Here is a 22,484-nt window from a genome sequence, read left to right as displayed (position 1 = left end):
GGGTATTTGCCAAAGTCCCCTCTGCTGCTGGTTAGCATTGCTACACTATGCCTGTTGTCCTCCACCCCAGACGTGGCTGCATCCCAAGATGCCCTGGGACGTGCTTTGGGATAGGAAGTGATGGGCACGCAGAAAATGTTCCTATTCTGGGTAATGACCTTTGGCCGCCACTGAAGGGTGACAATGGACTCTTGCAGGGAGGCTCAGACCAAGGCCCAGGCTGGCTGGTGGGGCCAGCTCGGCTCCAGGGGTGGCTTGTTTCTGCTCCCTCTGGGGGCACCAGCCAATGACCAGACCCTCCAGTAGGGAACTCTTGAAATCAAGTTTATTCACAGAGCGGCACGTTCCCGGGGAGGTGCCTGGCCGGCAGGGTCTGCAACTTGAACTCCTTCTCCATGAATCTCCTTCCGGGATACTGCAGCTTTTACTCCAGTCACAGCTCCGGCCCCTCCCAGCCCATTTCCCCGACCCCGGCCAGCAAGGGCTACTCACAGTGGGATCCCCCGGGGGCTCAGTTACCTCCACAATCAGTGTGAACTTAGAGTCATTATTTCACATGTAGGATCTGGACCTTAAACAAGAGCTGCAGGTCGGGATTGAGGGGCACCGGCAGCACTCCGGGGGGACCAGGACTAGAATAGCAGGGGGCTGTGGGTCAGGATTGGGGAGCACCAGCAGAGGTAGGGGTGTGTGTGTGTGTGTGTGTGTGTGAGAGAGAGAGAGAGAGAGAGAGAGAGATCACAGGTGCTGATTGCTCAGTGCCGTCCCCCCACGCCCTGAGCTTGCTGAGAAGGGGAGATGCCCTGGGATGCTGCATGTCCGTCAGTCCATGGGGGGAGTGGGGGGCCCAGCCCTGAACCCCGGCCCTGCCGGTAGCGGTGACTGCGTGGCGATGGCTTCCTTCCCTCCTGGGATGGCGACAAACCCAGAGGCAGCCCAGTCCTGTGGCGCGAGTGCCCAGCGGGCAGGGCACGACGCGTCATCGGGGCCCTGCCCCGCCTGGGGGGTCGGTGGAGGGGAGCCCGTAGGAGAACTGGCTGTGGCGTCCGCAGGCGAGGAAGTCGGCGCCGTGTGCAATACAGCACATCCAGATCTGCGGGGGGCGAGAGGGAAACCAGTTGAGGTGCTGACTGGGACAGAGCGCTGGGTGGGGGGTGTTGGAGCAAAGGGGGGAGATGACCTAGTGACCCCCACTCACTCTCTGCCCCAGAGTCCAGCCTGCGCGGTGGGATCAGAGCCCCTGACCTGAGCCACGCTCCAGAGACCGACCAGAGCCTGGTCCCAAGCTCACCACTGACTGGGGCCTGGGGGCTGGATAATGTGGCAGTGGGTTCTGATTCGCCCCTGGCTAGGATCTGCCCGTCTCTGAGCAGCCCTTGTCCCAGCTCTGCAGGCAGCAGGTGCCCCTGAAAACCAGTGGGTGCGGGCAGGGGCTGCCCAATCTTGCTCTGATCACTGGGGCTGCGCTGTGAGGGGTCCCCCCGTTGTTCCCCTATCTGACCAGTAGGGGGTCCCCTTTGGAGTCAGGCGCTGGGGGGTCGCTGGGGAGGGACATGAGGTGCACGGCTTGGCAGAGAACTCCCAGATCCTGAGCCCCCCGAAGTGCTCACTATCCCTCCCCCCACCAAGTACTCCCTCCCAGCCCAGGACCGGATCCCCCAGCCCTAGAGCACAGGCCCCGCGCCCAGCCGCCCTACCAGGTAGGCGGTGAAGGCCACATAGCCGGCCAGCACGAAGGCCAGGGGGATGTAGTAGGCGATGCTGCCCAGCGTAGGGATGTAGATCACCACGAAGTAGAGGTTAATGGCACAGATCAGCCCCGTGATGAGGATCATCAGCACCTTCCCGACACTGCGGAGACCAGAGCCCCCGTGAGCCCGGCCTGGCCCCCTCCCGACAGCTGCCTGGTGGGGGTCCAGCCTCTCTGACTCTGCATGGGCTGTCCCCACTCCGCCCTGCCTCCTGTCCCGTGCAGGGGGGTGCACCAGTGCGGGAGGGGCTGACGCACGGCTGAGCATGCCCGTGTGGGGCCGTGCGCCAGGGCGTAGCTCTCGTGCCCTGTGCTGCCAGCCCGGCTCTTGCAGGCCCAGGCCCAAGGGGGCCCGGCGAGCACATGGCAAGCACGGCCTGCCCACCTGCACCCACCTGTGACCCTCCCCCCAACCCAGCCACGCGATTGGCTGAAGGATGCCCCATCCCCAGGTCCTGACAAACCCCAAAGTTCCAGGGTTCTGCTGCTTGTTAATTTCAGCATTTGGGGGGATCTGGACGCCGGGCGCCCTGGGGACGCTGCCTGCGCCCCCAGCCGTCGGCCCGGTGGAGAGGTGGGACCCCCAGGCCCGGGCATGTACTCACACGCCATTGGTGAACTCCTGCATGAGCGGCCGCATGCTGGTGAAAGTGAGAACTGGGAGGACGGCGAAGGGGAGCTGCAAGGCAGAGGAGCAGGGTGAGAGGGGAAGGGACCCTGCTCCCAGGTACCTGCCCCCACCCCCCACTACCACGTCTGGGCCCCCCCTTGCCCCGAATCAGCTGCACCCAAGGTCCAGGCCCGGCTCTCACCAGGATGCTCTGCAGGACGTTGAGCAAGTCGTTCATCCCCGTCAGGTGGCTGACGTCCTTGAAGGCGGCGATGAAGACGGTGGGGAGGATGGCGAAGGAGCGGGTGAAGAGCACGCGGGCAAAGCGGGACCAGCGCAGCTGCAGGAACCCCTGGGGGGGGACAAAGGGGGGGACGCCCCGTCAGTGGGTGAGAACGATGCCGGGGGCCTGACGCTGCAGGGTCACTGGGGGGAGAGGCCCCTGGAGCCGGATCTGCCCCCGCAATGGCTGGACTGGCAACGTCCAGAGATCAAAAAACAGGAGATTGGCTCCCAAACTCACAACATTTTTCAGAGCGATTCTACTGCGTTTTTCCGGGCAGGGTCTTGATGTTTGGACTCCCCCCCCCCCCCCCCAGGGCGTGGGCGGGGGACAATCTCCTGCCTGCGCTGGAGACAGCGATTTTTGGTCCCGGCTGCAGGAGCTCTGACTCCCACCTCTGCCAGTCTCCTGCCCAGCCATTAATCCTGTCCCCCATCAGTTCTCTCCCCACCCAACCCCCCTCAATTCAGCCCCCCCAGGTCAGCCCCCATCGCCACCACCACCTCAGTTCAGCCCCCGCTACCCGATCGCCCACCACCCCCCTCAGGTCACCCTCCCAGCACTCACTCCAGTGCTCAGAACCCACCATCCATACAGCCCCCCCCGGGCACGATTAATTCCCGAGCGTCTGCAATGGGAGCGGAGGACACGTCCCGCCCTGCAGGGTCGGGTCATCTAGCCCTGGAACGTCCTGTGCTGAATAGACACCACCCCCCCCTTTGACCCAGTCTCGCCGGCCACGTCCACACTGGGTTAGCGAACACGTGAGCCGACCCGTGTTTCAGAGCATCCCCTCGTAGCCTGGGGATGGGACGGCCAACGTGAGCAAGGGTCTTGCTTGGGGACAGCAAGGCCTGGCCCAGCAAGGGGGGGAGGAAACACTATGAAATGCAGAAGGAGCTGTGGGTCGGGAGTGAGGGGCACCGGCAGAGTTAGTGGGGGGAGCCCAGGGGGCTGTGGATTGGGATTATGAGGCACTGGCAGAGTTGGGGCGGGGGAGCCCACAGCTGGGCTAGCGGGGAGGGGCTGCGGGATTGAAGGGCACCAGCCGAGCTGTACAGGAGGGGCCGTTATTCACGTGGTTCTGTCGTCTCCCCGGCTCTGACACTTCGTCTCCTCCTCCCTCAGAGCGTCCGAGTCGTTCACAAGTTTTAGGAAAAACAAACCGAACTCGGCTGTTAAGTGTTTCCATTATTGGGAAAAGCGCTGGGCCGGGTCCCTGATGCCCCGACACCAACCCCCACTGGCCCAGTGCAGCGGATGTGCCAGCCGATGTGTCTATAGAGCCAGGAAGGCTGGTTCTCTGAGCTGCTATGACAGGGAGAAAGAGCTGTGTGCGGGGCTGGATGCGCAAACCTTTGCTTGGGTTAGGTCTGTGCAGTCCCCCCAGCCAGCCCTAGATGTCCCCGTGCCGCTAGGCAGTACATTAGTCAATGAGTCTCAGGTAGGTTCAGCTCCCCTTGTGCAAAGATTACAACCTAGCGACAAGCTCCAGACACAGAGACCACTTGAGTGGCTGCTGAAATGCAGCTGCCTCTGGGGTGGAGCGCAGCAGCAGCATGCAACAAGTCAGCCCGACAGGTTTGAAGAAGGGAGGTGACGGGTTGATGTCTCGCAGTGAAAGCGCAGTGGGAGTTTTAGGGAGGCGACCTGAGTTCTGCAGACTGGAATTTGCAGAAAGTTCCTGGGAATTGCAAGAGATCAGGGTCTTCCTTTCACCCTGCCTTTGCGCCTTAGCATTCCCGCCAGCCTACAGACACTTGCATCTGCTTGTCATGGGGAAGGCGCTGAGGAGAAATGGCGCGAACTTCCAATAACCCCCCTGTGGTTTTTCCCCTGTGGAGCCGTCCCAGATGCCCAGGCACCAAGCCGAGGAGTGTGGTATAAATGCCGAGATTAGGGGGAGAGAGACAGACCCCACTTCCAGCAAGCGCTTCCAATCTGCTTCCTTTAGGGGACAGAGAGCGGGCAGGCATGGGAGCATTTACTCTAGCTCCACCCATGACCCCAAACTCCCAGCGTTCTGGTAAGAGGATCAGCAGTGAAATAGTTAAATGGCGCTGTTGGTGTCATTAGACTCCAGAGTCAACGCCCCACTGGGGAGAATGGGGCAGTTCACACCCGGCTCAGTGACGTGGTTGGAAGCAGGCTCTCTGCAGACTCAGGCAGGCAGCAGGATCACAGCTGAAGTTTCTCTTTGCAGCAATCGCTGGCTCCGCCCCCAGCCGGTACCAACCCAGCCCCGCCCCAGTCTCTCACCTCCATGACAAACTGCCCAGCGTAGGTCCCGGTCATGGTGGAACTCTGCCCCGCTGCCAGAATCCCGATGGCCCAGATATAGAGAGCAACGGAGCCGAAGTAACAACCCAGAATGACGCCCTGAAGGGGGACAGAGCAGAGCCTGTCAGCAGGGCCCAAGGGGGGACCCCAAGCCCTCCCTTGTGGGGTGGGGCCAGGATCTGCTCCCGGGCTCTCCCACGCCAGGCTGAGAGGTCGGGGCTCGGTCCGGCTCTCAGCGATGGCAGCGATGGGCGGGGGAAATAGAAGGGACCCCGATGGCTCCAGCAGGGACCCGGGAGAGGATTGTGGGCACCTGAAGGCTGAGGCCAGTGCAGAAAAAGAGCCTGCCCTGGGAGACCAGGATGGGCAAACCCTCCCCCTCTCCCATGTGGCTGAGCCGCTGAGCCCCCATCCCGGCAGCCCAGCCCCAGCTCCCGGGGGGGAGGGCAGGGGGGTGTCTGTGCCCCCGACTCACCCCTTGGTAGATGTCCACGGAGACCGTCTCGTTGTTCCTGGGGAAGATGGGGGCATACTGGCTGACGCTGCTGTTGGCGCAAACGTTGTACTGAAACACAGGGGGCGCGGGGCCCAGCCGTCAGGAGGCTGCCTGGCAAATGACCTCACTGGGGTGGGGGCAGGAGGGCACTGGCAGGGGGCAGGAGCAGGCCGGCCCTATAGCGGACTGAGCAATCATCTGACCACGCCTCCCCGCATCCCTGCCCTTAACGCTGCCCGGGGCCGAGCGTGCGACGGGGGACCGGCCCCGCCTGCAAGAGCCTATCAGATCCCGGGGGCTGGTGGCCCCAATCGCTGCTGGGTGGGTGTGCTGCCCTCTAGTGCCCGCCATGAGTCAGATGTGGCTGGAGATCGGGGGAGCGGGCTCCTGGCGGTAGAGGCCTGGCTTTGTAGCGTGGAAGGTCGGGAGTTCTAGTCCCCAAGGGAGCTGGTGCTGGTAGTCGCTAGGGGCTCTGGTGGGGCAATAAGATTTAAACTCAGCTGAGGATGATCACACAGCCTCTCGCGCCCCCGCTGGGGGTGGGGGGTGTGTACGGCTCAGGTGCTGCCCCCCACTGGAGCTGCTGGGAAGTGCAGGCACGCCGGCGGCTCATCAGAGAGGGTGCTGGGACGCGGGGCCTGGTGCAGGGGAGAAGGCCCGCTCCTGCCCCCTGGTGGCGGGTACTCACCACGTCCTGGTTGGTGCGGTGGTAGAAGGCCTGGCCGAAGACGGCCATGACGAAGAGGTTGATGAGGAAGGAGACGAAGAGGGCGATGCAGGACTCGATCAGGAAGTACTTGTTGGCCTCGCTCACCTCCTGCCTCTGGGAGCGCGTCACTTCGCGGGTCTGGGCGGGGGCACACAGCGGGGGGCACCGTCACGCAGCTGGCTAGGGCAGGGCAGGGGGGGACAGGGCTACTGGCTCTCTGGGGAGCCCGTGGCGGGGATGGGATACTCAGATGGTTCAAGGAGCTATCATGGGGCAGGGGGTGGGGTGCAGCCTGGGGCTTGATGCCCCACCCAGCTGGGCGGAGGAGCCAAGCATCTGTTTCCTGTTCCCAGGGTGCTGCGCTCGGTCCCACATACTGAGTAGCCACCCCCTGGCTTCGCTCTCCGGTCGGTAGCATCCCCACCCCAGCTGGAGCAGGGGCTGGGAGTGCAACAGCGCCCCCGCTGGCAGGTCAAGGTATTGCACTCATGGCCTCCTAATGCCGCTGATGGCTGACTCCACATGCCTGGGTCTGTAACTTTCACTCCATGCATCTAAAGAAGTGAGGTTTTTTACCCACAAAAGCTTACGCCGAAATATCTGTTAGTCTTTAAGATGTCACCGGACTCCTTGTTGTTTTTGTGACTCCATCATGCGCACACCGGGCCCCCTGTGAGTTACAGAAGTGCCCCCCAGGATGAAGAGGGAAGGCAGCTGATTGGCGCCCATGGAAGGGTCGGGCGCCCACCCCGAGCCCTCACCTTGACCAGGGAGGAGTGGAGGTAGATGTTGTGCGGCATGATGATGGCGCCCACGATGCCCACGGCCTGCAGCAGCTCCTCCCGCCCGCAGCCGCGGCAGTAGGGGAAGAATATTCCCTTCAGCACCTCCGTCTGGACAGGCCGTACCACCACGTACTGGGGACAGAGGAGGGGAGGAGTGAGGAGAAGCATGGCTCTGGCTCCACGGCCCACTCTGCCCTTGTCGGCAGTGCTAACGCTGGCCTGCCAGGCAAAGCGGCAGTGAGCGAGCAGTCCTCCTCCCCAGCTCCTTGACACAGGAGTCCCCACCGGACCGGACAAGGTCACGGCAGCTCCGTCACAGCACATGGCCACACGAATCCCCACCCCAATCCATGGGGGAGAAAGACACGCCCCCAGCCAGGACGCGGGGCCGACACCCCGAAGCCCACGGTCTCTAACGATCGCAAGCAGCAGCAAGGCAGCACCTCCCAGGGAAAAGCATCTGCTGCCACGTGGTTCTCCCTGGAGGGGAGTCTGCCATGCAATACTGATCCGGCATCCCCCTGCTTAGCTTGTGGGACAAACAAGGAAGGGTTTGCAGCTGACCTAACTCCCACACTGCGGGGCTGGTAGCTCCTGTGTTGGCAGCAGGCCTCTGGAGGTGGCACAAGGGCTGCCCGGGCGAGGGGAAAGACGCGCCTGTCTGCTCTCCCCCCGAATGCCTCCCCGAGCAGCAGCGCCGTCCCTCCTGGCTCCAGCCGTGCCCAGTGCACTGAGATTTCCCTTTGGCCAGACCGGTCTGTAAGTGGCCCCTCCACAGCGCGGGCAGCTCGGATCCCCACCTCTGCCCGCTCGCTGAGCACAAGTGCAAGGAACCTAACTGGGTTTCAGAGGGAGCTCGAGAGATCTGTGAGCGGGATTAGCTGATGGGAGGGGACTGGACTCAGTGACCCAGTCGGATATTCCTGTTCTCCCTCGGTCACTGGGGACCTCTGTGGAGTCTCAGCCTGTGATCACAGCCCGAGGTAGTTCTGTGGTGTGAACTCTGGGCCGTTCCTCCCCTGCTCACACGCAAGGGCTGGGCAAGGCAGCCAGGGAATGTCTCTTTACCTCGTAGCCAAAGGTCACTGCCATGATTGTGATCAGGAGACCGAAAAAGGCTTCCAGCTTCCGGAGACCTGGAGGGGAAATGGAGAACATGGGAGCTCCACCCTGCAGCCGTGCTCAGACAGGTAGCTCAGAGCCAGCCCCTGGGACCAGGCGGCACATTTGGCTTGGGGACAATCTCACAGACTCGGAGAGTCAAAGGCTGGAAGGGACCATCGTGATCATCTTCTCTGACCTGCACCTCGCAGGCCACCGAACCTCGCCCACCCACCCCTGGAACAGACCCCGAGCTCTGGCTGAGTCACTGAGTCCTCAGAGCCTGGTCCAAAGACCTCAAGTGACAGAGAATTCACCCTTGGCTCTAGTTCAAACCAGCGAGTGACCCGCGCCCCACGCTGCAGGGGAAGGCGAACACCCCCCAGGGTCTCTGCCAATCTGACCCGGAGGGGGGGAAATTCCTTCCCGCCCCCAAATCTGGCGATTGGTTAGACCCTGAGCGTGTGGGCAAGATCCAGCAGCTAGACAACTGAGAAATAATTCTCTGTAGTGCCTCAGGGCTCCCCATCCAGTGTCCCATCACACGCCATTGGGGATATCTGCTGGTAGCAGTTGAAGATCGGCTACATGCCATTGTCGGCAGTGTCATCATCATACCAGCCCCTCCGTACACTTATCGCGCTCAGTCTTGAAGCCAGTTTGGGTATTTGCCCCCCCTGCTCCCCCTGGGAGGCTGTTCCAGAACTTGGAACAAACCTTCCTCCAATTTCAAGCCAAAGCTTGTTGACGGCCAGTTTATATCCACGTGTTCTTGTGTCCACATTGGCACTTAACGTAAATAATTCCTCTCCCTCCCTGGTATTTATCCCCCTGATGTATTTCTAGAGAGCGATCACCTCTCCCCTCAGCCTGCGTTTGGTTCGGCTAAACAGCCGAGCTCTTGGAGTCTCCTCTCAGAAAGCAGGTTTTCCATTCCTCCGATCACCCTAACAGCCCTGCTCTGCACCTGTTCCAGTTTGAATTCATCCTTCTGAAACCCAGGAGCCCAGAACTGCACCGGGTATTCCAGCTGAGTCTCACCAGTGCCTGGTGTAATGGTACTAACACTTCCCTGTGTCCTGGAAATACCTCGCCTGATACATCCTACGACTGCATGAGCCTTTTTCACGGCCGCGTCACGTTGGCAGCTCACAATCGTCCTGTGATTGACCAATACACCCAGGTCTTTTTCTGCCTCTGTCACTTCCACCTGATCCTGGCCATACCTCTCGACTTCGTGTCATCCGCAAATTTGATTAGCCCAGTCCCACTTTTTGGGCCAAGGTCATTAATTAAAATCAGATTGGTGCCAAGACTGGCCTCTAGTAACCTCCCTCCAGCCCGTCAGTTCCCCTTGCAGCATGATCCCTCATAGCCTGTGTGATGCAGACCTGTGGTCCCCGCCCAGAACTTACCGTATTTATCCAGGAAGAGGAAGAAGAGGGTGTCGATGATGGTGATGAGGACTCCGCCCCACAGGGGGATGCTGCGGGGGGAAATCACAGGGGTTACTGCCATGACGAAGCCGGGGGAGGCTCATTCCTGACGCCGTCTTGTGCTGGACAGGCAGCCCCCTTGCTAGAGGAAAGCGAGGGGCGGGGGCGTCTCTGCTTGTGAAAGGCTCAGCTGAGCGACTCTGTCTCTGGCACACAAGCCTTCAGGGAACGCGACGTGCTGGGGTGCAGCCAAGCCCTGGAGCTCTGGCTCTAAGAGCAGGCTGCAGAGGGACTCTGGATTCGTAGCGCCTCAGGCCAGAAGGGGCGTTGTGACCACCTAGTCTGACCTCCTGGAGGCCACAGGACTTTCCTGAATTCACTCCTGGTGGAGCTAGAGTGGATCGTTAGACGCACATCCCATCCTGCTTCTAACATTGCCAGCGATGGAGCCCAGCTGGCTTGGGACTTTGGTAACAGGGCTACACAGCTTTGGAGGGGTCTGGCTTGAATGCAGCCTGGTTTGACAGCGACTACAATCTGTCTCTGGGTCTCACTTCTAAACCCACAGGAAGTGTCAGGAGAAGGCCCGGGACTGCCTGAGCCTAGAGCTGGTGTCTCCGAGTGCAGGCACGGGGCTGAGGAAAACAGGCAGACCCCAGCTCTGAGATCTCCGGCTAAGCCTGCCTGGCTTCAAACCAGCTGGTCTGGCATTCGGTCGCTGGGGTTAGGAATCAGCGCCGCTAACGCGAGGATCCGGCATGCTAGAGGGATCGCGTAACACGCTGGCTTGCTTTGTACCTGGGATGTCACCCACAGACAGGATAAGGGGCTCACTACTGCTGCAAGCTCAGGGAGCGCTCTCTTAGTTCAGCTGCCAGACTGGGGGCTGAAGGTCCCGGGTTCTAGGCCCGGCTCCCCTAGTGCACAGGCGCTGTGGCTGCAGCACGGGGGCTCGTTACCGTCCGGCCGAGAGGAGGCTGAAAGCGATGGCCGTCCCAATCACCTCCTGCATGTCGGAACCAATGATGGCGATCTCGATCATGAACCAGAGCAGCACGCGCGGTACCTGCAGCAACAGGGCCAGCGCCACAGTCAGAAACTGGCTGGCGGCCTCGCATTGCCAGGGACCTCAGAGCATTTTATCAAGCCTCACAACACCCATGTGACCCATGTTATAGATTGGGAAACTGAGGCACGGAGACATGCCCAGTGCCATGCACAGAGCTGGGAATAGAACCCAGGAGTCCTGGCTCCCAGTTCTAACAACACAGTGCCCCCTCCGAGCTGACAATAGACCCAGATGTCCCTGGTCCCAGTCTCCCCTACTAGACCCCTGCCCAGAGCTGTGAACAGAACCCAGGAGTCCTGATTGCAAGTCTGCTGCTCTAACCCCAGCCCACAGTTCTCCTGCAGCTGCCGGCTCCTTTGCTACAAGTAGGGATAGTCGGAGGGGTGGGTCAAGTCTGATTTTCTGGGGGGTTGGGGATCATTAAAGAGTCACCGGTGCGACCTCATGATAAAGCCCCTCTCCTCTGGGGTATAATATACGGTTGGATTCCTCACCCCCGCTTGCAGAGAGCTCTGACGGGGGAACAGCCTCCCGTTTCCTAAAGGGCTTGTCCGCTCCTGCCGTTCATTTGAGCTACACGGGAGCGTAGCGAGGTAACCATATACTGCACTGGACGCTAACCCCCCACTCTGCTCAGCCCTCCCCTCAGGAAGAACCTGGCACGGCCTCGCTCTGTGTCTCAGCGTCCCAGGGCCGTTTGCCAGGGTTAATTAGGAGTCTCTCTAGCCACGTGTCTTATGGGCTCAGTGTGACCTTAAAGTCTGTATAAGTCTCCAGGGAATGATCCCCACGTTCACTGAATGGGCTGCGGGTCGGGCCCGAGGGGCATCACAGAGCTGTGGGGGGGGAGCAGAACTGGGCTAGCAGGGGGCTGCGGGTCGGGCCGGAGGGGCACCGGCAGAGCTGTGGGGGGGAGCAGAACTGGGCTAGCAGGGGGCTGCGGGTCGGGCCGGAGGGGCACCGGCAGAGCTGTGGGGGGGAGCAGAACTGGGCTAGCAGGGGGCTGCGGGTCGGGAGTGAGGGGCATCGCAGAGCTGTGTTGGGGGGAGCAGAACTGGGCTAGCAGAGGGCTGCGGGTCGGGAGTGAGGGTCATCGCAGAGCTGTGTTGGGGGGAGCAGAACTGGGCTAGCAGAGGGCTGCGGGTCAGGCCGAGGGGCATCACCAGAGCCCGCACTGTGTGTGCGCGTTTGTAAAGCACCGTCCTGCACTGTAGCTGGTTCTGTCCAGTACCGCCAGCCCCTCCCTGCCCCCACTTTCCAGTGACCCCAAATCTACCCCAGGGTTCAAAACCCCAAAGCAGGCATTTGATGCTGCAAAGCAGGGCACGAATCGGAGCTGTGGGGCAGGTGACCGAGGCCGGAGGAATCCAGCCAAACGGCCGCGGGACTCCTGTCTCGCCAGCCAACGTGCCCGTGCAGCCCGTGGGCGCCACCCGCAGCCCAGCCCGTGCTCGCTGCTCTCCGGACCCCAGTGGCCAAAGCTCCCCTAGATCCGCCCCGGCAAGGTGAGGCTCCCAGCTGCGACCCGGGGTGCCCGCACGGCGGCTCGCCACTCACCTTTGGGTAGTACTGGTAGCAGACCTCGCCCAGGTCCAGTCCCGTGACAACACCCAGCCTGATCGCCAACCGCTGGCACAGCAGCCCCAGGATGGTGGCCCAGAGCAGCACCCACAGCAACTAGAGCAATGACGGGACAGGCTGTTGGGGGGCAGACCGGGCGCGTCCAGAGCCCTGAGCAGGGGCTCCAGGAGCCAGCCCGGCCCAGCCCATGGAGCTAGCAGGAGACAGACGCTACAGACCCAGCAAAGCGCTGGCTGAGTCACCTAAACACACCAGCCCTGGTCCTGTCCCCAGGGGAGTCAGTGGTAAAACTCCCATTGACTTCACTGGGGCAGGCTGAATGGCTCGGGGTCGGCGAGGGGTAGCCTAGCCCAGGGGTTCTAAACCAGGGGTCCGGGGCCCCCTGGGGGCCTCGAGCAGGTTTCTGGGGGGTCTGCAAGCAGGGCCAGCGTTAGACTCGGCTGGGGGCCCAGGGCATGGGGCTGAAGCCGAAGCCTGAGCAATGTAGCTTGGTGGGGACCCCTGTAGCGTGGGGCCCCGGGTAACTGCCCTGCTTGGACCCCCTAACGCCGGCCCTGGCTTGTATATGCAGAAAACCAATTACTGGGGCACAGGTGGGCTATGGGGTTTTTATAGCGTGTTGGCCTCAGAAAGAAAAAGATTGAAAACCCCTGGCCTAGGGGTCTGGGAATGTCCCCTCCATAGCCCAGACAGGACTTTGAACCAACCACAGTAGAGCCAGACCCCAAGCAATCCACACCAGAGCCAGCGTGAGCGGAGACGGGGGCCTGGGGCCGGGGCCTCAGTTGCGTGGGGTGGCTGGTTGTGCTGCATACCCCTGCTAGCTCGTTACCTTAATGATCAGTGCTTGCTGGGGGGTTATTATGGTAGAGCCTGTAAAAAGCAACAGAGGGTCCTGTGGCATCTTTGAGACTAACAGAAGTATTGGGGACAGTCCCCAGCTTAAACCTCTCCAACGCATCATCAGTGATCTACAACCCATCCTGGACAATGATCCCCCACTTTCACAGACCTTGGGAGGCAGGCCAGTCCTCGCCCACAGACAACCTGCCAACCTTAAGCATATTCTCACCAGCAACCACGCACCGCACCATAACAACTCTAACTCAGGAACCAACCCATGCAACAAACCTCGATGCCAACTCTGCCCACATATCTACACCAGCAACACCATCACTGGACCTAACCAGATCAGCTACAACATCACCGGCTCATTCACCTGCACGTCCACCAATGTTATATATGCCATCATATGCCAGCAATGCCCCTCTGCTATGTACATTGGCCAAACCGGACAGTCACTACGCAAGAGGATAAATGGACACAAGTCAGATATCAGGAATGGCAATACACAAAAACCTGTAGGAGAACACTTCAACCTCCCTGGCCACACAATAGCAGATGTAAAGGTAGCCATCTTACAGCAAAAAAACTTCAGGACCAGACTCCAAAGAGAAACTGCTGAGCTCCAGTTCATTTGCAAATTTGACACCATCAGATCAGGATTAAACAAAGACTGTGAATGGCTTTCCAACTACAGAAACAGTTTCTCCTCCCTTGGTGTTCACACCTCAACTGCTAGCAGAGCACCTCACCCTCCCTGATTGAACTAACCTCATTATCTCCATACTGATTTATACCTGCCTCTGGAGATTTCCATTACTTGCATCTGAAGAAGTGAGGTTCTTACCCAAGAAAGCTTATGCTCCCAATACTTCTGTTAGTCTCAAAGGTGCCACAGGACCCTCTGTTGCTTTTTACAGATTCAGACTAACACGGCTACCCCTCTGATATATGGTAGAGCCTGAAAACCCCAGCCCTGGGATCATGGCCCCGTAGTGCAAGGCGCTGTACAGACCTGTCCCAAAGCGCTGACAGTCTAAGTGACGGTGGGATGGATGGGCTGGACAGATGGATGGATGATCGCCAGCGCCACCTAAGTTCTAAGTGTTATTCATCCTCAGTGTGGGTTTAGAGAGGGCGAGAAGGACCCAGCTAGTAGCAATGGGGTGAAGTGGCCAAAGGGACTGTTGTGACTGGCTGGAGAATCTCCCCCGGGGTGGTTTGAGTGGCACGCACCCCACCCTGTGCTGCTCCAGGTCATGCACCATCTATCGGGCCCCATCCTGGCTTTAGTGGGCACAGGTGGCGCCGGCGAACGCGCCCTCGGCTCCCCCCCCCCGCTCACCTTGAACCCAGCGACGGCCCCGCACTGCAGGTCCGACTCGATGTTCCCCGGGTCCAGAAAGGCAATGCTCATGAGGAATCCGGGGCCGGTGAAAGCCCACAGCTTCCGGAAGCTGAAGCCGAGCTGTGAAGGGAACATTGCACCGGCGGTTAGGGCAGAGGAGAAACAACCATCTGAGCCCCCTGTGCTGGGTTCCCGGCCGCTCAGCGTGGGGGACGTGCGGCTCCGAAGCCTCTGGCTATGTGGCAGGGGTGGAATGAGCCGGCTTGTGCCACGCTGGGCGCCGGGCACTTTAACAGATCTCTGCAACCAGGCTGGGGTGGCGCGGCTGGGAAGGGGCAGGCGTGGAGTTATGGGCTACGCAGGCATGTTGAGTGACACCTGAAGGCAGCATCCTGCCACATTCCCCACCCCACCCGGGGCTTTGGCCAAGGGAATCAGCCCCAGAGCGGTCCACGTCGAGCCCGCGGCTGGAGCTGGCCTGTCCCACGCCTGGTATCAGGCAGGGTCTATTCCCAATGCACCATCATATGCCCATCTGTGTAGCCGCAAATCTAACTCGGCTGGCAGGGCCTTCTGCTTTTGGGACTGGCGCTCAGGGGTTCGAGCCCCACTGCCGCTCGGTGGTGTCCGTGAGGAGGTCCGTGTTACAGCCACTCGGCTGCCGGGGCACAGACCCTTCGTACGGTGCCGGAGGCGGCTTTGTCCGTTGCTGTGGCAAATCCTCCCCCTCCAGAACCAGCAGCGCGGCTGACGGACGAATTCCTCCATTGCCCAAGCTCTGCCCGCAAGGGGGGTTAGGTCGAGCTAACTACATCACAGAGGCCTGTGCGTGGCCCCCATGTTTCACATCCACCCCAGCTTGCTTTTCCCTGACCCATGAGTTCCTCCCATCCCTTCTCGTGCGGGAAGGGGCGGCCCTCTCACCCCGTCTGCCAGTTCCTCTTTCTTAACCCTGGCTGAGGTCAGCATCTCTCTGCTCTCGTGTCTCTCACTTTCTCTGATTTACGAAATGGTGCAGGCCAGAGGGTCTCCAGCCCCGACCAGAGGGTGGGGATTGGACCAGCCTGGCCGTGTCCAGGCCATCAGCAGTAGGGTCTATAGGCAAAGGCAGGCCCAACTCCTGGCACCAAGGGGAGATCGGCCTCCTGGACACATACCCCCGCCTGGGGGAAGGGGTGGAGTGGGGGCGGGGCCGTGGGGGAGGGAGTGGAGCAGGGGCAGGAAGAGATGCAGTGAGGGTGGGCCGTGGGGGAGGGGGTGGAGTGGGGGCAGGAAGAGGTGCAGTGAGGGTGGGGCCGTGGGGAGGGGGTGGAGCAGAGGCAGGAAGAGATGGAGTGAGGGTGGGGCCTTGGGGAAGAGGGCGGAGCAGGGGAGGAAAGGGGCGGAGCGGGGGCAGGAAGAGATGCAGTGAGGGCGGGGTATGCTATGCGGAGGGGGTGGAGCAGGGGCAGGAAGAGATGTAGTGAGGGTGGGACTGTGGGGAGGGGGCAGAGCGGGGGCAGGGCCTCGGGGCGAAGCAGGGGTGGGGTTGTACCCACCCAGAAAGAAGAATGGCGGCTCCCGTGAGGAGGCTGGTTAATTCCCCCTGGGATTTGGAAATTTAGCCGCTAGGACCCTCCTCCCTCAGCTCACATCACCCAGGACAGCAGCACCTGGTGATGGGTGCAGTGCCGGGACCTGGGGAGAACTCTGGGGCACCCACCACCACCCTGGCCTCCAGGCCCTGCCCCATGAGCTCCCCCCAGAGAGGGGCCAAGCCAGCAAACCCAGCACCCAACCCCCGTTTGCTTTGCAGGGGTTGAGATCAGGATCTCCGTCCCCATCCACGTGCTGCACCTGAGCCCAGCTCCAGTCCCCGGCTGGGGTTTGTCAAGGTGATGGGCAAAGGGATAACACTGGGACAGGCCCATTTATGATGGATGAAAACGGCTCGAAGGGATTTTTTTACAATGTTTTTTTTCTGCTTATTTTTTTAAGCACAGACAATCCCAGGCATGTCAGCTCTTGTCTTCCCTGCGGCTTGATGGGAAGTTCTCTGGAAACCCAGAGATATGCACCGGGAGGCCTTACCTGAAAGGTTGGGCTGTTAAATCTTTCACCCTGACAGCCTTTCTCCCAGCTACCCTCCGGACATTTGAGTTCAAGGGGCGGTAAGATAACAGAGCACTAAACAGTCTGAACAAGAATCACTTCCCCCCGGCCCCGAGCTAAGCGGGTTTCACTTCTGCATGGCGTGTGATGTCCCAACCCATGCCAAGCTCCCAGGAAACGCAGTCGAGAGACGAGGCCGGAATTTGTAATGTCAAGAAATCCCTTCCTTTTAAACCCCCAAACGAGAGCCGGCCTTCCCCCAGTTCTTGGCATGGCAGGTCACTATCACAGCGCAGCCTCTCATGGGTGTATCAGCGAAAACACTGCGCTGGGCTGTTCTCACCAGCATCCGGCTTGGAAGGACCAGAGTGAAACATCTTCCATTTCGCCTTTCTGGTGTTGGAGAACAGCACTGCGGGCTCGGCTCAGACGGGAATCACAGGCCAATGTGCTGCCCTGAGATCCCCTGTGCCCGGAACCCCGCACTGCAGAGGAGCTTTGGGGTCCGTGGATGTCAGTGGGGACCAGCAGAGGGACCGAGGAAAAGCCAGCGAGGGGAGGCAGTGTGTTCTAGTGGGGAATGCGCCAATGCAGGCAGCAGGAGACCTGGGGTCTAGTCCTGCTTTTCACTTGCTGGATGACCTTGGGCCGGTCGCCGCAGAGCACCATGCCTCAGTTTCCCCACCTGTAAAGTGAGGATAATGCCACTCGCCATCCAGCTTTGAGCGGTAAAAAATGCTATTGACGAAGTGCAGATGATTATTATTAGTGACCAGGGCGGGTCTAGCTCACTGTTACAGAGCTCAGCAGTTCTACAGGGAGCTGTCCCGCCAGAGATCTCAAAACACTGCAGCAAGGAAAGCCAACGGCATGATCCCCTGTGTACAGTAGGGGAAACTGAGGCACAAAGGGGTTGGGAGGGGGGCTGTGACTGGCCCACAATAAAATAGAACCCAGGTGTCCTGACGACCAGCCTGGTGCCCAATGGACTGGCCTATCCTGCCTCCCCACTTCAAGTGCCTGCTCTGCTTGTGGCAGTGGGGAGATCAGGCCTCCCTGCCGAGACACTGGTGGGACCTACCCCTCCCACATCCGGGATGGCGATCTTCTCATCCAGGTACGTCTGATCTTGGCGCAGCTGCGATTCTGGGGCTCCCATTGTGCGGTAGCTCTGGCCCTTCTGATTCCGCCGCTGGGACCTCCCGCTGCCTGGGGAAGCCAAAGCAAAGGAGAATCAACAAACGTGTACATTTCGCTCTAGCATCCTCCTGGGAAGGCATAACCTGCCCCCCCTCCCCCCGCTCCCACCCTGAAATATTAGAGGGTGCCCCCAGAAATCTCTCACCTGATATGCACAACTGCACTCACCCCGCAGCTGCGGCTCGGCTCCTCTGCTGTGGGGCTGGGCCCCGCTCCCTGCGCCGGGCCTTGCGACCTGGTGCACGGGGTCACAGTGCCCGGGGGGGGCATAATGTGACCTCGCATGCTGGATCACAACGCCACTCGCTTTGGGGTCCTTCTCAAATAGGGAGTCAGGGGCAAACTGCTCCTTTCACCCCCCACTCTGAGCAGCCCTGCCCCCCCCATGGCGCCCCCGCCAATGGGATGCAAACACACTGGGGGGTAATGTGCATATGGCTGCGGGCACCACTGGGTCCCCCTACCTGTGTCTTGCACCTCAACTCCCAGTAGCTTCCCGGGGGTGCCAGGGCAAGGAAAAATCAGTACACCGCTATTCAGTCACCGTGGTAACCAATAACCGTTTCCTGATCTCCAGCCGCAGAAGGCTGGTGCCAGGGTGGCAGGTTCCAAACAGGTAGAGCTACTGTGGCTGACTCACTCTGGTGTCGGCTCATGTGGGGCCCACTAGCATCAACGCAGGGGTACAGCAGAGGTTGGGGCCTCTCTCTGTGCCAGAGGGAACTGGGGGCTTGCATCGGGGGGGCTCCTACAGGGAACCTCCGAGGAACAAGCCATAAGGCTAGAGTTAGTCCCCGTTACAGTGTGTGTGCCTGGTTTGGAGCAGGGTTACTCCCCGTTAGGGTTACCTATCCCCGGGGCTGGCAGGGAACTAATAGGGCTGAGAACCCGCCCCCGGCTCCTCCTGTCTATTCCTCCCTCTTGCCCCCCTCCCCACCCAGCTACCCCTTCTCCCACCCTCTGACTAGCAGCCCTATGGGGACCCCAACAATGCGGAAGGGAGAGGAGCTGCCTGGCTCTGGGTTTCTCTTTAAAGGAGCAGAGAGATTCTCAGGGCTACACGGAGTTTGTTAAAACCGGCTTTAAAAGGACCGAATCCATTAATCCCAGAGGAAGGGCCAATCCGTGCCGCGTAGGACTTGGGGAATTGTTATTGTTTATATTCCCAGATCATTAAAAGGCCCCAGCCAGGCTCACAGGCCCACTGTGCTAGGCGCTGTACATGCACTTGGCAAGAGACAGTCCCAGCTGAAGAGCTCGCAGTAAGCGATAGGACAAAGGAAGGACCATTACCCCCATTTTAGAGATGGGGAATGGGGGCTCGAACTATTACGTGATTTGGCTGCCGTTACACATATACAGAGGGGCTCAGTAGAATTTTCTTTCCAAGGATCTGCATTCCCCCATTGCATTCCCATGGGAGTGGGATCCCCGTCTCCCCACCATCGGACTGGGGAGTGGTGGTTATCTGGCAGCCCCCAATGAGCTAGAAAGTGCCACCCAGCACTTTGGGGATACCAGGACAGCATCTGGGCACCGCATTTCAGGAAAGATGTGGAGAAATTGGAGAGGTCCAGAGAAGAGCAACAAGAATGATTGAAGGTCTTGAGAACATGACCTATGAAGGAAGGCTGAAAGAATTGGGTTTGTTTAGTTTGGAAAAGAGAAGACTGAGAGGAGACATGATAGCAGTTTTCAGGTATTTAAAAGGGTGTCATAAGGAGGAGGGAGAAAACTTGTTCACCTTAGCCTCTAAGGATAGAACCAGAAGCAATGGGTTTAAACTGCAGCAAGGGAGGTCCAGGTTGGACATTAGGAAAAAGTTCCTAACTGTCAGGGTGGTTAAACACTGGAATAAATTGCCTAGGGAGGTTGTGGAATCTCCATCTCTGGAGATATTTAAGAGTAGGTTAGATAAATGTCTATCCGGGATGGTCTAGACAGTATTTGGTCCTGCCATGCGGGCAGGGGACTGGACTTGATGACCTCTCGAGGTCCCTTCCAGCCCTAGAGTCTATGAATCTGGGAGCAGTGGGAGTGGGGAAGGGACGGATCAGAGCGGTGGGCAGCAAATGGCATGTTAGAGACGCCAGCAGCGGGGCTGGTTTGATTTCCTTCGGGTTTCGTACTAGTTCTGGGTGGGGAGTTGCTGGATCCTGGAAAGACTGGCACAGACTTCAGCGGGGTTCGGTCCAGCCCCACAGTTCACAGAGGCCAAAGGAGGCGAGGGGGTAAGAAGCAGGGTCTGGGGGCAGCTGGAGAGGCTGAGGTGAAGAGTTAGGGAGGGGATGGGTGCAAACAGCTGCTGGGGGGGGGGGGGGGGGAGGAACATCACTGGTGTTTCCCTCCGAAGGGAAACTGAAGAGAGAAGTCGGTGGCATGTGCTGCCCGCACTGACTGCATCCCTATCTCTGCAGCTGCCACCGAGCCGGGAGGAGGGATCGAAGGGAACCGAGACCAGGGCACCGGGGCCCCCGGGCCGGTTGGCAGCCCGCTGGTCATGCCCGCAAAGGCTGCTCTTGGGGGGCTTCCATTCACCCCCACGTCCCATCGCGTTCACCCAGGGCTGGTCCCTGAGCCCCCTGCCCCTGGACACCACGTCTCCGGGCTGCCTTGGGGCTCCTAGCCGGTGCCAGGGGAGGCAGAGAGCCTCCTCCAGAGCACGGCCCATGGGTGGGAGTCCGGGGCCAGACTGTAGGGAAGGCCCCTGCCCTGGCCCCGAGGGGATGGGCTGCAGGAGTCCCGGCCGTGGGGAGACGGGGAGCAGCAGAGGAGCGCAGCGCCCAGCCTGGAGCGCGGAGAGCCGGGGGAAAAGGGGACCCCGGGCCACCCTCCCACCCGGGGCCGTCTCCCGTCCAGCCCCAGGGGCCCCAGCGGGGATGGGGGGGGGGCGGAGCTGTCCGTCAGAGAGAACGGGGGGGCGGGGCGCTCACCTTGCTCCGGGGGCGCCATGTGGGCTGGGGTGCGAGGGTCCCGATCCGGGGAAAGGAGGGAGGGGCCCGGCCCGGCGCCGCGGAGCTCCCCGGGGAAAGCAGCCCGGCACGCCTGGCCGGCCGGAGGAGCCGAGGAGGAAGTGCCCCAGGCTGGGAGGGGGCCGAGCTTTGTACCTCTCCCCCCCCCCCCCCCGCCCCGCCAGCGCTGAGCTCAGGGACACAGCAGCAGCGGGAAGTCCGCAAGTGCCTCCCTGTCCCGGGGGCGGGGGGCTGGGATCCTGGCTTGTGGATAAACGGGGGGAGACTTCAGCACTTGAGTCCAGCGCCCTTCATCAGAGACGCTGTGCATGGCGGGGCTCGTGTGGAGCAGCAGGGCAGAGAGGGACATACACCTGAGAGCGGCCAGACTGGGTCAGAGCAAGGGTCTCTCTAGCCCAGTATCCTGTCTGCCGACAGTGGCCAATGCCAAGTGCCCCAGAGGGAATGAACAGAACAGGGAATCCTCAAGTGATCCATCCCGTCACCCATTCCCAGTTTCTGGCAAACAGAGGCTAGGGACACCCTCCCTGCCCAGCCTGGCTAATAGCCATTGATGGACCGATCCTCCAGCAACTTATCTAGTTCTTTTTTTTTTAACCCAGTTATAGACTTGTCCTTCACAACATCCTCTGGCAAGGAGTTCCACAGGTTGACAGTGTGTTGTGGGAAGAAATACTTCCTTTTGTTTGATTTAAACCTGCTGCCTATTTCATTTGGTGCCCCCTAGTTCTTGTGTTATGAGAAGGATTAAATATCACTTCCTTATTTACTTTCTCCACACCTGTCATGATTTTATAGACTTCAATCCTATCCCCTCTTTGTCGTCTCTTTTCTAAGCTGAATGGCCCAGACTTTTAAATGGCTCCTCCTACAGAAGCTGTTCCATCCTACTCATAATATTGGTTGCCCTTCTCTGCACCTTTCCCAGTTCTAATCTCTCTTTTGTGAGATGGGGGTGACCAGATCTGCCCACAGCACTCAGTATTCAGGGTGTGGGTGTACCATGGATTTAGATAGCGGCAATATGATATTTTCTGTCGTCTTCTTTATCCCTTTGCTAATGGTTCCCAACATTCTGTTCGCTGTTTTGACTCCACGGCCCATTGAGCAGATGTGTTCACAGGTCTCGCCACAGTGACTCCAAGATCTCTGTCTTGAGTGGTAACAGATAATTTAGACCCCATCGTTTTGCATGTAGCATTGGGATTATGTTTTCCAATGTGCATTACTTTGCATTTATCAACAGTGAATTTCATCGGCCATTTTCTTGCCCGGTCACCCAGTTTTCCCTTTGTAACTCGTCTCAGGCAGCTTTGAACGTATCTTGAGTGATTTCGTATTATCTGCAAACGTTGGCACCTGTTAACCCCCTTTTCCAGACCATACATGGATATGTTGCACAACACTGGTCCTAGTACAAATCCTTGGTGGATCCCAGGCTACTTACCAATTTCCATTGCAAAAGACACACAGTGAACAGGGCTTATCCGAGGCAGCGGGGAGACAAACACACACACGACCCTTTTCATCTGGTTCCATGACAGCTTTAAATGTGCCAAAAATCAGGAGATGAGAAAACAAAGGTTGAAGACCTCACCTGAACTCTGCCCCCTCCACCCTTGTGTATACACATCACCAAATAGTCCTTAATCACACGCTCACAGGTTTCTGCCCTAGAGTTGTTAGGGGAAAGAAAGAATTATATTATCTGTGAAATAGTGTGTGATTTCTTTAGCAAGGACTGTATTGTAAAGCAGATGTGATTGGGGGCAGAGTTAAGGTTATGTGTCCTTTATGTGTCTTTAACGTCCTGATTTTGTCTGGTTTAATGCATAACAGTAATGTTACACTAACATGTTTGTCGCTTACTTCCCCCCCGCCCCATAAATAAATAAAAGGGAAAGAAACCCCCCAGGGCTTTTAGACTTGA

The 22,484-nt window shown here is 59.5% G+C and overlaps 1 protein-coding gene across 2 annotated transcripts; it reads right to left on the bottom strand.

Moving 5' to 3' along the window:
• Positions 1-308: 308 nt before the first annotated feature.
• On the bottom strand, positions 309-20,630 carry SLC11A1 (solute carrier family 11 member 1). 2 transcript variants are annotated; one of them, XM_054043269.1, is made up of 15 exons: positions 20,516-20,630; positions 17,464-17,591; positions 14,289-14,411; positions 12,077-12,196; positions 10,410-10,516; positions 9,430-9,500; positions 7,982-8,049; positions 6,890-7,045; positions 6,108-6,266; positions 5,399-5,488; positions 4,903-5,022; positions 2,563-2,712; positions 2,356-2,429; positions 1,698-1,851; positions 309-1,093 (listed from the first exon to the last, which is right to left on the bottom strand). In XM_054043269.1, exons 1-15 carry the CDS (start codon positions 20,532-20,534, stop codon positions 980-982), a joined length of 1,653 nt encoding a protein of 550 aa, XP_053899244.1. In that variant the 5' UTR covers positions 20,535-20,630; the 3' UTR covers positions 309-979. The 2 variants fall into 2 exon arrangements, with proteins under 2 accessions (XP_053899244.1, XP_053899245.1); XM_054043270.1 differs by lacking the exon at positions 20,516-20,630 and adding an exon at positions 17,751-17,934.
• Between the last annotated feature and the right edge of the window lie 1,854 nt (positions 20,631-22,484).

This window comes from Malaclemys terrapin, chromosome 11 (genome assembly GCF_027887155.1).
Source record: "Malaclemys terrapin pileata isolate rMalTer1 chromosome 11, rMalTer1.hap1, whole genome shotgun sequence".
In the NCBI taxonomy this organism is placed as follows: domain Eukaryota; kingdom Metazoa; phylum Chordata; order Testudines; family Emydidae; genus Malaclemys; species Malaclemys terrapin.
Note: the sequence above shows the minus strand (reverse complement) of the source record. Positions and strands in the feature narration are given on the sequence as shown.

Bases quoted from the DNA above. Each gene is read 5' to 3' on its own strand.
- SLC11A1 (XM_054043269.1), bottom strand. The intron at 8,050-9,429 runs GTAAGTTCTGGG...TTTCCCCTCCAG, and splicing joins CCTCTTCCTGGATAAATACG to GTCTCCGGAAGCTGGAAGCC. The intron at 5,023-5,398 runs GTGAGTCGGGGG...GTCCCCCTTCAG, and splicing joins CCGTGGACATCTACCAAGGG to GGCGTCATTCTGGGTTGTTA.